Below are 14,953 nucleotides of genomic sequence, written 5' to 3' on the forward strand. Positions count from 1 at the left end.
CCCCTTCCATCAACACCTCAGGTACCATTTGCAGGGTTGCTTCTCTTCTCTGTTTCTTAATGCCACTAGGACCACCTTGAGAGTCACTGGAGTCCTGTCTCACAAAATAACTGTGGAGAGAGCTCTGTTTCTGGTGTCTCTTTAACTCTTCCCTAAAATGGCCCAAGACTTTGTCACTGTGCATGTTGCCAACCTGGCTTGCAACAACCTTGTTAGGGTGATGTTTCTCCATAAAGCTTTCCATCTTACCCCACATAGTAAAAATCTCTTTAATTTCTGAAGAAGGCACCTTCTTCCATCTCTCTTCCTCCTCTGCAGCAAGATTCTGAGCTGCGATGTGTTCCTGTTCCTGCTGAAGCTCTTGCAGCTCCTCATTGGTGAGCTCTTCATTGTGGTCTTCCACCAATTCTTCCACATCCTCCAAACTCACATCCAACTCCATGGAACTCGCCAGTGCCACAATTGATTTTACATCAGACAGGCTCATTAGGGTCAGTCCCAAATCCTTCAAAATCTCTCTTGTCGACACAATCTGGCCACAATTTTCTCCAGGTAGAGTTCAAAGTCCTGGTAGTCACTCCCTCCCAAGCCATACCTATAAGGGTTATGCAGTGGAGGATACTGAAGTGTTCTCTCCAAAATTCCCGTAGGGTCAAGTGAGTGTCTGTGGTCACAGTCAAGCACCTGTGAAACATTGCTTTTGTGTAGAGTTTTTTAAAGTTTGCAATAACCTGCTGGTCCATGGGTTGGAGGAGAGGAGTGGTATTCGGGGGCAAGAACTTTACTGTGATGAACCTAAACTCCTCGAAAATTAGGTCATCCAAGTTTGGAAGATGAGCAGGTGCATTGTCCATTACTAGCAGGCACTTGAGATCGAATTTCTTTTCCAGGAGATACTCCTTCACACTAGGGCCAAACACTTCATTGAACCACTCGACAAAAATTTCCCTCGTGACCCATGCTTTACTATTAGATTTCCAAAACACACACAATTTACTCTTCATAACATTGTTTTTCCTGAACACTGGGATTTTCAGAATGGTACACTAGTAATGGCTTCACTTTGAAATCCCCACTAGCATTAGCACAGAACATTAGTGTCAGCCTGTCTTTCATAGGCTTGTGTCCTGGCATTCCCTTTTCCTCTTGTGTAATGAAGGTCCTCTTTGGCATTTTCTTCCAAAAGAGGCCTGTTTCGTCACAATTGAATACTTCTTCAGGTTTCAGTCCTTCAGCCTCTATGTACTCCTGGAACTCATGCACATATTTTTCAGCCGCCTTGTGGTCCAATCTGGCAGCCTCACCATGCCTTATCACACTGTGTATGCCAGTACGGTTCTTAAATCTCAAACCAGCCTTTGCTGGCCTTAAATTCACTCACTTCACCACTATTTGCAGGCAATTTCTTTGCCAAATCTTCATGCAACTGCCTAGCCTTTTCACAAATAATTGAAGTCATAAGAGTATCTCCTGCTAATTGTTTCTCATTTATCCACACCAATAATAACTTCTCAGCCTCTTCCAGTACTGGTGATCTCATTTTTGTCAGCATAGTTACTCCCTTTGCAACAACAGCATCCTTTATTTCCTTTTTCTTGGCCACTATGGAACATAAGGTTGTGTAGGGTTTCTTATACATCCTGGACAGTTTGGCCACACTTGTACCACTTTCATATTGTTCAATGATGGTTTTCTTAAATTCAATCGTATTTCTCACCTTCTTTACCACAGGCTTGGCACTAGGAGCTTTCGTTGGAGCCATGGTAATTTATAAGATAAGATTTCGTTCGGATTTTTAACCCCGGAGGGTTAGCCACCCAGGATAACCCAAGAAAGTCAGTGCGTCATCGAGGACTTTCTAACTTATTTCCATTGGGGTCCTTAATCTTGTCTCCCAGGATGCGACCCACACCAGTCGACTAACACCCAGGTACCTATTTGCTGCTAGGTGAACAGGACAACAGGTGTAAGGAAACGTGTCGAAATGTTTCCACCCGCTGGGAATCGAACCCAGGCCCTCCGTGTGTGAAGCGGGAGCTTTAGCCACCAGGCCACCGGGCCACACTTGCAAGCACTAAAATAAATGGAATATTATGAAATATTTCGCTGGAGCACGTGAGGGGACCTTCGCTCACTGGTAAACAATGCCAGACTGGCTGCCGCCCCGGCTCATGCCGTGGGTACGCGTCCTGGACGAACTACGACTCGCGAGTCAACCTATGAAAAACGAGTCCATGTTTATACGAAAATACCCCTATGATTGGCAAATTTTACGATTGCCGGGAACTACGAAAAGCGGGAGACCACTGTATACTTTTGGACCGTTTACGGCTTAATTGTGAGAGGCTCACAACATTAATTAAACACTTGTGACTTAATTTTGTCTTTATTTATCTATCATATATTAACCAAGTTCTTTGTTTGGTGCAAGAAACTGTAAAAGTAATTATGCTGTATAAGCACACGTAAGTCAGATTTCAGTCATGATAGAGTAAAAAATAAGTAAGATAAAAGTTTGTATTAAGTAATCCCTTCCAGGAAGAAGCCTTGATGAAAAGCTTTTGACTTAGAGCTATTCTCTTCTTCCTTGAAATGAACCACTATTACACTCCATTCTTCAGGCACTGTATGATCCCTGTGTGTTTAGGACTTCCCAATGATTATAATACAGTGGACCCCCGCTTTACGATCACCTCCCAATGCGACCAATTATGTAATTGTATTTATGTAAGTGCGTTTGTACGTGTATGTTTGGGGGTCTTAAATGGACTAATCTAATTCACAATATTCCTTATGGGAGCAAATTCGTTCAGTACTGGCACCTGAACATACTTCTGGAATGAAATAATATCGTAAACTGGGGGTCTACTGTAATGACTTGGATAATTTATAGTAGAGTGGATGATAGAAAGTGGTTTTTTTCTTTCTTTCTTTTTTAGCTTTTTGAGCTACCCTTTCCTTCATTAACCCTTTCAGGGTCCAAGGCCAAAATCTGAAGGGGTGCCCCATTGTCCAAGAAATTTTGTACAAAAAAAAAAATTATTTTTTCTTACAGAATTACAGATAATACTTTTGTGAAGGTAATAAACCAAAAAAAAAAATTCTGATCAGTACTTACCGAGATACAGCGGCGGGAAGTTAACCCAAAATGACCAGGTGGCGGCAACATCAGCGACTTTGCAAAATCGCATTTTTTTATTTTACGTTTTTTATACTTTTTTCTTTTCTTTTCTAATTTTTTTCTTTTTCTAGTAACATTTGTGGCCTGTGAGACCAGTATAATGTATATTGTATAAGTGTACACTCATTGTATTCAACACAATAACTGCACTAATTTGTTTATCATTATATTGCTTACAAAACTTGTTTGCAAGTTTATTGTAAACAAAATGATGAAAATATTAGAGCGGTTATGGTGTTGAATATAATGGTACCATATGGTACAATGGCACCATAGGGTGTAATGGTACCATATGGTAGAATGTCACAATGGCACCATTTGGTACTGTGGTACCATATGATACAATGGTACCATATGGTAGAATATAGCACAATGGCACCATTTGGTACAGTGGTACCATATGATACAATGGTACCATATGGTGCAATGGTACCTTATGGTACCATATGGTGCAATGGTACCTTATGGTACCATATGGTGCAATGGTACCTTATGGTACCATATGGTGCAATGGTACCTTATGGTACCATATGGTGCAATGGTACCTTATGGTACCATATGGTACATTGTACCATACAGTACAGTGATACCACATGGTTCATTGTACCATATGGTACTTGTGGAAAATATTTTAACTTTCCGAAGCTATAGTGCCTAATAGGTGTTTAATGTGCTGATATGGGTCAAAAAATGTATTTGAAAATGGAAAAGAACCAACAGGGAACCGCTGCGCCTGCGCGGATAGGCAGAGGGGAGAGGAGGTGGGAGTGTTTTGAATGGAGTTAAGAGGCTGGGAAAAAAGATGGGACCAGGAAATTGGCATCCACGGTGGCCTAAGGATTAACATAAGCCTCACTTCATAATAGGAAGTGTCGTAACTGTTCCTGGTGTAGAGTGGGGGAACGTGATTTACGGGACCATCATAATAAAGTGGTAAAATTAGTAAATAATGGTAAGCACAGTGAACTGGCGTGACGCCATGGAGTGTGTTCAGGGGAAAATACCCGTGATTTAATCATCACTCATCAGTCTCAGATCTTAATGGAGGGACCTCTAATGTGCATAATAGTTATGAGACGTTAAACCGTATGGTGGGCTGTGAAGTAATCAGTGATAATAACACTAAGTTACGAGAATGTGTGAAGTGAAATGAGTCGGTGTTCTCCGAGTGAGCATCTGTTAACCTCGTGGTTCCTGCCCCGAGGAAAGCGGAGTTTATGGAGTCACGATTTCTAAACCAGGACAAACCAACAGATACTTCGTCCTGTTGAAATAAGAACCGTATCGGTGTAGCTGGACATCGAAATGACATGGTGAATGGAGGAAATAAGGAGCATCAATCACCCACAGTTAAGTAACCCTTCTAGTTATAGCAAACTGATACTGGCCAGTTAGGTATGTTGTAATTGGATGGGTTGTGGGTGATCCAGCTACATCAAGTGACCAGAGAATATCTGGTAAGCGGTGGTATTATATACAAGTGTTTTTTCCTTGATGGATATATGTGTGTGTAACCTACTCCCCCCTTTCATTCAGTCAAACCAATATAATCTATACAGTCCACAATTAATTAATAGCACCGTACTTGTGGGTGCTATCCACTTCATACTGGTCTCGGATAGATATGGGTAAGATTGTGAGGTCGAAGGAGCAACCTGCAGTGACCAGGGGTGGCTAAGTTTTCTCACATGTCTACACGGGGTAACTACTATAAACAATATATGGTTGTCGCCTCCCAATGAGATTATGTGTATGAATTTAATGTTGAGGTACATACAGGTAACCCCATATGAAATTTTCCATAGTACTGTTGTATTCAACAAAATAAACACACTAATATTTTCATCATTATTTCATTTTACAATAATTGTTTACAAAAAAAATATGCAAAAATGTTGTATATTAGTAATGTTCTATTATATATTTACAAATGTACAGGAACTCGACATGTTCCTTGAGGTGGATGACAAAGCGCTTTGTCTTGGAAACTGCCAAGTCATTAGCTAGCTTGCGTCGCCACTCACTCAGTCTTGGCTGGTGTCTTGTGCCACCAACACCATTTACTGACCATATGGTACATGGTATCATATGTTACAGGGTACTATATGGTACATTGTACTATATGTATAGGGTACCATACAGTACAGGATACCATTTGGTGCAGGGTACCATATGGTGCAGGGTACCATATGGTGCAGGGTACCATACAGTACAGGGTACCATACAGTACAGGGTACCATACAGTACAGGACACCATATGGTACAGATAAAAGGCTCCCTATGATTTTATACATATGCTGCTATGTATGATAATCTATTTAACTGTATGTGTACACCTGAATAAACTTACTCAAGTGCATGTGGCATCGTAAGTAAGTTTATTTACATAGATTATCATACATAGCAGCATATGTTTGGAGAACCTAGGATAACCCAAAAAAAGTCAGACAGACTTATTTCCATTGGGGTCCCTGTACCCTGTACTATATGGTACAATGTACCATATGGTATAATGTACCATATGGTATAATGTACCATATGGTACAATGTACCATATGGTGCAATGTACCATATGGTACAATGCACCATATGGTACAATGTACCATATGGTACAATGTACCATATGGTAAAATGTACCATATGGTAAAATGTACCATATTGTACAATGTACCATATGGTACAATGCACCATATAGTACAATGTACCATATGGTACCATTGTATCATATACCATTGTATGACATGGCACCATTGTACCATATGGTTCAATGGTACCATATGGTTCAAAACCATAGAATTCCTCTTCAGCTCCAGTTCCATCAGTCTTAGAATTGTAAGTTGTGAAGAGGCGAGTCAGAATTCGCCCAGAGAGTGAGTGGGGAGTGAGAGCTTCCTTGCTGCCAGCCACGATGAACAAAGCTACTTTGGCAGCGTTCCCACAATGCCATGTGGGCGTCTAGATTTTTTCTATAGTGCGCACACTGACCACCCAGACCCATTCTCTCAGATGTAGACCTAACAGCCTTCTCGCGCTAAATTTGACGCCGCTAGAATTTTGGCGTAGATCTATGGTTTAGACCCTCAACGTAAAGCCGTAGATCTACGGCACGGACCCTGAAAGGGTTAAATCAAGTCAGAGTACTCTACCTTGCATTTTGCAAGTGTTGTATGATCCCTGTGGGTTTAGTAATTTTCCCCATCAATATTATTACTGCTACTATTTATTTTGGTTAATTTAAAGATCGTGAATCAATCTATATTAAAAGATTTTTTTTTAACTCTTTGAGGGTCCAAGTTGTAGATCTACTTCATGAGCTCAGCTCACTCAGATAAGCTGTGAGTGGTAAATTTGGGCCTAGATATAAGAGATTGCATCTATGTGGTAAGTGTGTACCATATACGAGTCCTGCAGCACACAGTGCATAATGAGAAAAAAAAGGGGGACCATGTGTTTGGATTAAAACACCTAATTTGCAGTGTATTTTCGTGTGGTTTTTATGGTTGTATTCGTCGTATCTCGTTTCATAAAGTGGTAGATATATTATAGAAATAGAGATGATTTTGACTGTTTTTAGTACTGAAAATAACTTAAAATTGAGCTGAAAGTAGCGGAAATGTTTGATTTTTGCCGATGTTGAAGAGTAAACAAATGACGTCACGTGTCCAATACACATCAGCTGGTGGATCTAATATATATTCATGAATGTGGTGATATTATTTATACAATTATAACAATATTGCATAACAGTAAATCTTCTATTTTTTGGTGTGAATAAAAATTCTTTATGTAAATAAAAAATCAAAATGGAATTCATGTGTAAAGCCTGGAAACATAACTTATAAACAGAGGAAATGTTATTTTAGGCCAGGAATGCCTGCATTGTTTATTCTGGACCCTATTTTGAAATTGGAATATTTTAAATTTTGTGTGAAATTGGCCAAATTACCAATTTCTGATCACTGTATTGGGTAGTTAAATAGTTAATTGGGGAGTTTCTTGTGCTCAGTTGATAAAATAGAGGTAATACTAGCAAAATAGCTAAGAATTTTGTTGATTGGAATAATGTAATTGGCTTAAAATAGGAGTCAAAGTGGGCAAAATCGCTGATGCATGTATATTGCTGACGCAGTAAAATTTTAGAGTTTAATTTCATCAAATTTCATACATTTTGTTTTATTGCCTTCAGAAAGTCTCTCTACCATTTCATAATAAATAACAATTTTTTTTAAATTCTAGGACCTTCAAAGGGTTAACCCTTTCACTTTCAGTCCCGTAATACAGTGGACCCCTGGTTAACGATATTTTTTCATTCCAGAAGTATGTTCAGGTGCGAGTACTGACCAAATTTGTTCCCATAAGGAATATTGTGAAGTAGATTAGTCCATTTCAGACCCCTAAACATACACGTACAAACGCACTTAAATAAATACACTTACATAATTGGTCGCATTGGGAGGTGATCGTTAAGCGGGGGTCCATTGTATTAGGGTTTGCAAGCCAGTGTTGGTCCCGTAATAGTACGCCAAAATTCTAGCGAGTACTGACCAAATTTGTTCCCATAAGGAATATTGTGAAGTAGATTAGTCCATTTCAGACCCCTAAACATACACGTACAAACGCACTTAAATAAATACACTTACATAATTGGTCGCATTGGGAGGTGATCGTTAAGCGGGGGTCCATTGTATTAGGGTTTGCAAGCCAGTGTTGGTCCCGTAATAGTACGCCAAAATTCTAGCAGCTTCCAATCTTGCAGGAGAAAGCTGGTAGGCTTCCATATGAGAGAATGGGTCTGAGTGGTCAGTGTGTGCTGTATAAAGAAAAATCATGCAGCATGCTGTACATAATGAAACAAAAAATACTCCAACTGTGTTTTTTTTTTTTTGTTTAAAACAGCGACTTTGGGGTGTATTTTCGTATGGTATTTATGATTGTATTCTTGTTTTCTTGGTCTAATTTGATAGAATGGGAGATATGTTACAAAACTAGAGATGATTTTGAAAGTTTTATGGATAAAAAGTACCTTGAAATTGAGCTCAAAGTAGCAGAAATACTCGGTTTTTGCTGATGTTCAATAGTAAACAAATCACATCCAACATCCAATACACGTCAACTGGTGGGTCTAATATGCTTTCACAAATGCGCTGATATTATACCATTTTTACAATAATGCAATAGTCTACATAACAGTAAATCTTCTATTTTTTGTGTGAATGAAAATTCAAAATGGAAAGCAAGCGTAATATAAGAGGGGCCTGGAGACGTGACTATTGAACAGAGAAAATGCTATTTTAGTGCTAGGAATGTTTGCATTGTTAATTCTGGACCCTATTTTGAAATTGGCCTTCCTTGAATTGTGTATGAAATTGGCTAAATTACTAATTTCTGATCACTTTATTGGGTAGTTGAAATCAGTAAATGGGCAGTTTTTTTTACTCAGTTAATAGAACAAAATAGCTATGAGTCTCATTGACCGGAACAATGGAATTGGCCGAAAATAGGGCTCAAAGTGAGCAAAATCGCCGATGCTTAAATATTGCTGACACCGCTAACTTTGCGAGAGCATAATTCCGTACGTTTTCCATCAAATTTCGTACTTTTGATGTTTTACCATCAGGAAAAGATTCTATATCGTTTCATAAGAAAAATATATTTTTTTTAAATTCTTTGACACTGAGACCAAGTTTATGAGCAGGAGGTATCGACAGTGAGAGGGTTACCACCATGGCTGTCTCTCACCGAGGTAGGGTGACCTGAAAAAGAAACACTTTCAGCATCAATCACCCTATCACTGTCTTGCCAGAAGGGCATAGATTTTAATATTGGCATCAAACTGCAGTTAATCATTAATTAGCCAGGATCATCAAGAAAAAGTTCTACTCAATTTAAACACATCTGATAATCACATTGGTCAGTGGTCTTTTATAGTCCTTCTTGTTTACACATTCCTTTTTCATATCTGTTCAAGTGCTATGCACAAAAAAAAAAAAAAAAACAGATAATGTTAAACACTGAATAAGAAGTTGCTGGATAATCATTGATTGGTCTGCTGTGCAATGAAAATGATTTACATTAGCATCAAAGGAAAATTTGTTAACCATCAGATTTTTTAGAGTAAAGCCATTTTATATACACTTTCTTAATAATTGTAATGCCTATCTAACAGAGTGGCAGTAAGACTACCATAGTAAACACACTACTGACAGAGATGAATGGATTCACAAAGCGCGATGATGTTTATGTTATAGCTGCTACCAATCGTCCTGACATTCTTGACCCAGCAGTAACTCGACCAGGAAGGTTTGATACACTCCTCTACATAGATGTGCCAGACCATCTAGGAAGAGTATCGATTTTTCAGGCTCGAACAAAGGTAAGAACATTTTAAGTGCTTATATTTTATTGGCTAATGTATAACTGTGAGATTCAAATTAATGTTAAATTTGATTTTCATTTAATTTTGAACATAGTCATGACAAAGATTGAATGAGACTAACACCCATAGTAGTATAATTTAGCCTGAGTGGAAAATGGGGGGGGGGGGGGTCATGATAATTTTCCACAGCTCGACTAGAGCATGGTGATTTTTTTTTTTTTTTAATTCTTTTGCAAATGGTCATGGTACAGTCATTAGCATGCAACCCAGGAAGCTCCTCTGGTTTTTTAGCTTGGGTATATTGCATCCTCTAACCCAAAAATCTAGAGTACCAGTAAGCAGGTATGAGAAGGGTAATGATTTCTATCCTCTACAAGTTAGCCTTATCAAATTCAAATTCAAAGTTTATTCTCTAAAAGGATTACAATGCTGAGTTTACAGAATTTGGTTATTGTGTGGTTTACATGTAGTAAAATACTAATTACAGAGGGGGCCACTAGAACACCTAGCATGGCTAGGCATTTTGGGCAGACTTAGATTAATTCTTAACTTTAAAATATTACAAATTATGAGGTAAGTTGGTATTATGGCTAAGTGACTAAATACTAGTTTGTGAGTTTAGCAGTGTGAATGCTTTTGTTTTGGCACAATACATAGTTTCAGTATTGGAGTATCACAGGCCAGCTTATGCCTAGTTAGGATTCATTATTTTAAGATTGAGATTGATATTTCTGTTTATGGTCAAATGGGTGAGTGAGTGTAAGTGTGAACCACCAGGTGGTATTCGTGTAATTAGTTGACAGGGTGCATCAGGGAGATAAGATGTTTTCTAATGGTAGTTTTGAAGGTGATGAATGTGCCCGCAGCTCTAGAGTTTTCAGGTAGGGTGTTCCAGATTTTAGGGCCTTTGACATACATTGAATTTTTGTAAAGGTTTAGTCGGACATGGGGAATATCAGAGATGTTTGTGTCTGGTGTTATGCCTGTTGGTTCTGTCACAACTATCAAGAAAGCATTTTAGGTCGAAGTTAATATTGGAATTTTAGGTTCTGTAGATGTAGATTGCACAGTAGTAAGTGTGGATGTACTGAACAGGGAGTAAGTTTAGATCTATGAAGAGTGGGGGTGGGGGGTTTTGCCAGGGATGGGATTTAGTGATTATTCTTACTGCAGCTTTTTGTTGGGTTATTATTGGCTTTAGGTGTGTTGCTGCAGTTGATCCCCAAGCACAAATAGCATAGGTGAGGTATGGATAAATAAGTGAGTGGTATAGTGTGAGAAGGGCATTTTGCGGCACGTAGTATCGTAGTGCATCAAGAGGAAGAGTAATCCTATGAAGTAATAGTTTAGGTGAGGAACCCCTCACTTATACCAGAAGTATACTTATACCTAGAGGGGTTTTAGGGATCAATGCCCCCACGGCCCAGTCTGTGACCAGGCCTTGTGGTCTGATCAACCAGGATGTTACTGTTGGCCATGCGTAAACTGACATACAAACCACAGCCCGGTTGATCAGGTACTGACTTTAGGTGCCTATCCAGTGCCTTCTTGAAGACAGCCAGGGGTCTGTTGGTAATCCCCCTTATGTATGCTGGGAGGCAGTTGAACAGTCTTGGTCCCCTGACACTTATTGTGTTGTCTCTTAGTGTATTCGTGGCACCCGTGCTTTTCATTGGGGAATATTGCATCTCCTGCTGAGTCTTTTGCTTTCATAGGGAGTGATTTTTGTGTGCAAATTTGGTACTAATCCCTTTAGGATTTTCTAACTCAAAAGTTTATAGTGAGGCCTTTCACTATAAACTATTGTGTGATTGGTTTGTGCATGAATATTTATGATGCCCACTGTATGTACTAATGTTTGAAATGAACATTCTCACTAACATGTTCTCTCCTGGTTGAACAGGTAATCATCAGAAAATCCCAGTCCCAGACCGAGCTGCAAGGGTCATTATTTAGTTGTAGCTACAGTTAGAATAAGAAGTAGATGGGGCAAAAGGAAAAGGGCAACAGCAAATAAGAGAGAGGTGAAAGTTTATACGCTAAGGGAGGAGGAAGTTAGGGTGAGATATAAGCAACTATTGGCAGAAAGGTGGCTTAGTGCGGGTATCAATAGTGGAGGGATGAAGAGGGGTGGGATAGTTTTAAAAATGCAGTGTTAGAATGTGGGCAGAAGTTTGTGGTTACAGGAGGGTGGGTGTAGGAGGAAAGAGGAGTGATTGGCAGAATGATGAGGTAAAGGGTGCAATAGCAGAGAAGAAGGTCACTTACAAGAGGTTTTTACAAAGCAGAAGTGACATAAGAAGGGTGGAGTATATGGAGAGTAAAAGAAAGGTAGAGAGAGCGGTGAGTGTGTGCAAAAGGAGAGCAAATAATAGAGTGAGTGAGGCACTGTCAACAAATTTTGCTGATAATAAGAAAAAATTTTGGAGTGAGGTAAACAGGTTAAGAAAGCCTAGGGAACAAATGGATTTGTCAATTAAAAACAGAGTAGGGGAGCTAGGAGATGGGGAGTTGGAGGTATTGGGAAGATGGTGGAAATATTTTGAGGAACTTTTAAATGTTGATGAAGAAAGGGAGGCATTAATTTCATGCACTGGCCAGGGAAGTATAACATCTTTTATGAGTGAAGAAGAGCCATATGCAAATGTGGAGGAGGTGCGTGAGGCATTACATAGAGTGAAAGGGAAGTAAAGCAGCTGGAACTGACAGGATCATGACAGAAATTATAAAAGCAGGGGGGGATATAGTGTTGGAGTGGTTGGTATTTTTGTTCAATAAATGTATGAAATAGGAAAGGTACGTAAGGACTGGCAGAGAGCATGTATAGTTCCTTTATATCAAGGGAAGGGGGACAAAAGAGATTGTAAAAAATTATACGGAAATAAGTTTACTGAGTACAGGTCTCCCTCAACATTCACGTTTTCAACTTTTGCGGGCTTCACACATTCGCGAATTTCCAACCGCCAACCCTCCCTCCGACCCCCACAACTGGCAGCCAGCCCTCCCACCACTGTGTGGTGAGTGTTTTGTTTGTTCATTATTTGCTCTTAAACTACAGTATAAATAATGTAAACCCATCCATGACTGCATATTAGAATGGCTATTCGGACAGGTATTGGAAGGTGACATGTGTTTACTCTTGAACACAGCAAAGAATCAAACATTTCTGCTACTGCTAATAATAATAATATAATAATAATAAATATGATAGAATTGAAGAAGGAAATTGTACAAAAATACGAGGGCTGAAGGAGTGGTGGAGGAAGTGGTTGACGCATTGTCAGTGTGGCTTTGTTTATGCTGGAGTGAGTATTAGTCTCCGTGCTCTTCCAAACATTTCACAATAATTCATTGTATTTGGTGCTTGCAGATTGAGTGTGACTGGAGTGGTAGAGGCAGTGGGTGAGGCAGCAGTGCTAAAGGCAGTGGGTGAGGCAGTGGTAGAGGCAGTGATAGAGGCAGTGGGTGAGGCAGCAGTTGAGGCAGTGGTAGAGGCAGTGGGTGAGAGTGGTAGAGGCAGTGGGTGAGACAGTGGGTGAGACAGTGGTAGAGGCAGTGGTAGAGGCAGTGATATTTACTAACATATATGTTATAAATAATAATAGTACATTATGAATAACATTTATTATTATTATTATTATTATTATGAATGTTATTAATATTAACATGTACTGTTATTATTTATAACATATATGTTAGTAAATACCACTGCCTCTATCACTGCCTCACCCACTGCCTCTACCACTGCCTCTACCACTGCCTCAACCACTCCAGTCACACTCAATCTACAAGCACCAAATACAATGAATTATTGTGAAATGTTTGGAAGAGCACGGAGACTAATACTCACTCCAGCATAAACAAAGCCACACTGACAATGTGTCAACCACTTCCTCCACCACTGCTTCAACCCTCGTATTTTTGTACAATTTCCTTCTTCAATTCTATCGTATTTATTATTATTATTATTGTTATTATTATTATTATTATTATTATGTATTATTATTATGTATTATTATTATGTATTATTATTTTTATATTATTATTTTTATTATATTATTATTAGCAGTAGCAGAAATGTTTGATTCTTTGCTGTGTTCAAGAGTAAACACATGATGTCATCTTCCAATACCTGTCCGAATAGCCATTCCAATATACAGTCATAAATGGGTTGACATTATTTTTACTGTAGTTTAATAGCAAATAAACAAACAAAACACTCACCACACAGTGGTGGGAGGGCTGGCTGCCAGTTGTGGGGGGTCGGAGGGAGGGTAGTAGGGACCCGCAGTGGTGGAGGCAGTGGTATTTAATAACATACATGTTGTTAAGGCATAACGTATGTATTTAGTACAATTTACGACGTTTTCATGTATTTTATGATTGTTCATGGTTCAACAAGTTAAGGAAGCAGTATTGTATTATATTTCCCTACAATATATTGGGGCACCAAACATTCACAGTTTTTCAACATTCGCGAGGCTCTTGATCCCCTAACCCTCGTGAATGTTGAGGGAGACCTGTATACCAGGTAAGTGTATGGTACGGTTATTATTGAAAGAATTAGAGGTACGACAGAGAACAGGATTGCAGATGAATAAGGAGGCTTTAAAATGGGTAGGGGATGTGCAGATCAAGTATTTACATTGAAGCATATATGTGAACAGTATTTAGATAAAGGTAGGAAAGTTTTCATTGTATTTATGGATTTAGAAAAGGCATATGATAGGGTGGATGGCAGAGCAATGTGGCAGATGTTGCAAGTGTATGGAATAGGTAGTAAGTCACTAAATGCTGTACAGAGTTTTTACAAGGATAGTGAGGCTCAGGTTAGGGTGTGTAGGACAAGGAGAGATTACTTCCCAGTAAAAGTAGGTCTTAATGTCACCATGGTTGTTTAACATATTTATAGATGAGGTTGTAAAAGAAGTAAATGCTAGGGTGTTTGGGAAAGAGGTGGGATTAAATTATGAGGAATCAAATACAAAATGGGAGTTGATGGTTACAAAGGTTAGTGGACGAGTTTGGGAGGGTGTGTAAAGGTAGAAAGTTGAAAATGAATATAGATAATAGCAGAGTGATGAGGGTATCAAATGATTTAGATAAAAGAAAAATTGTATATCACATTGGAGGGAGTATGGAAGAAGTGAATGTGTTCAGATATTTGGGAGATGACTTGTCAGCAGATGGGTTTATGAAGAATGAGGTTAACCATAGAATTGATGAAGGAAAATAGGTGAATGGTGCTTTGAGGTATCTGTGGAAACAAAAAACATTATCCATTAGGCAAAGAAGGGAATCTACAAGAGTATAGTAATACCAACACTTTTGTATGGGTGTGAAGCATGAGTTGTAAATGCTGCAGCAAGGAGGAGGCTAGAGGCAGTGGAGATATC

At 39.0% G+C, this 14,953-nt stretch overlaps 1 protein-coding gene across 4 annotated transcripts in view; it reads left to right on the forward strand.

The window, feature by feature from the left end:
• Positions 1-14,953, forward strand: part of LOC128688590 (nuclear valosin-containing protein-like) — a 337,361-nt gene that overhangs the window by 313,508 nt on the left and 8,900 nt on the right. For all 4 annotated transcript variants that reach the window (XM_070087530.1, XM_070087528.1, XM_070087533.1 and 1 more), the window contains one exon: positions 9,348-9,554. In XM_070087530.1, the coding sequence (XP_069943631.1) occupies positions 9,348-9,554 (207 nt within the window). The remainder of the gene's footprint in view (positions 1-9,347; positions 9,555-14,953) is intronic.

Source organism: Cherax quadricarinatus, chromosome 2 (genome assembly GCF_038502225.1).
Source record: "Cherax quadricarinatus isolate ZL_2023a chromosome 2, ASM3850222v1, whole genome shotgun sequence".
Classification (NCBI taxonomy): domain Eukaryota; kingdom Metazoa; phylum Arthropoda; class Malacostraca; order Decapoda; family Parastacidae; genus Cherax; species Cherax quadricarinatus.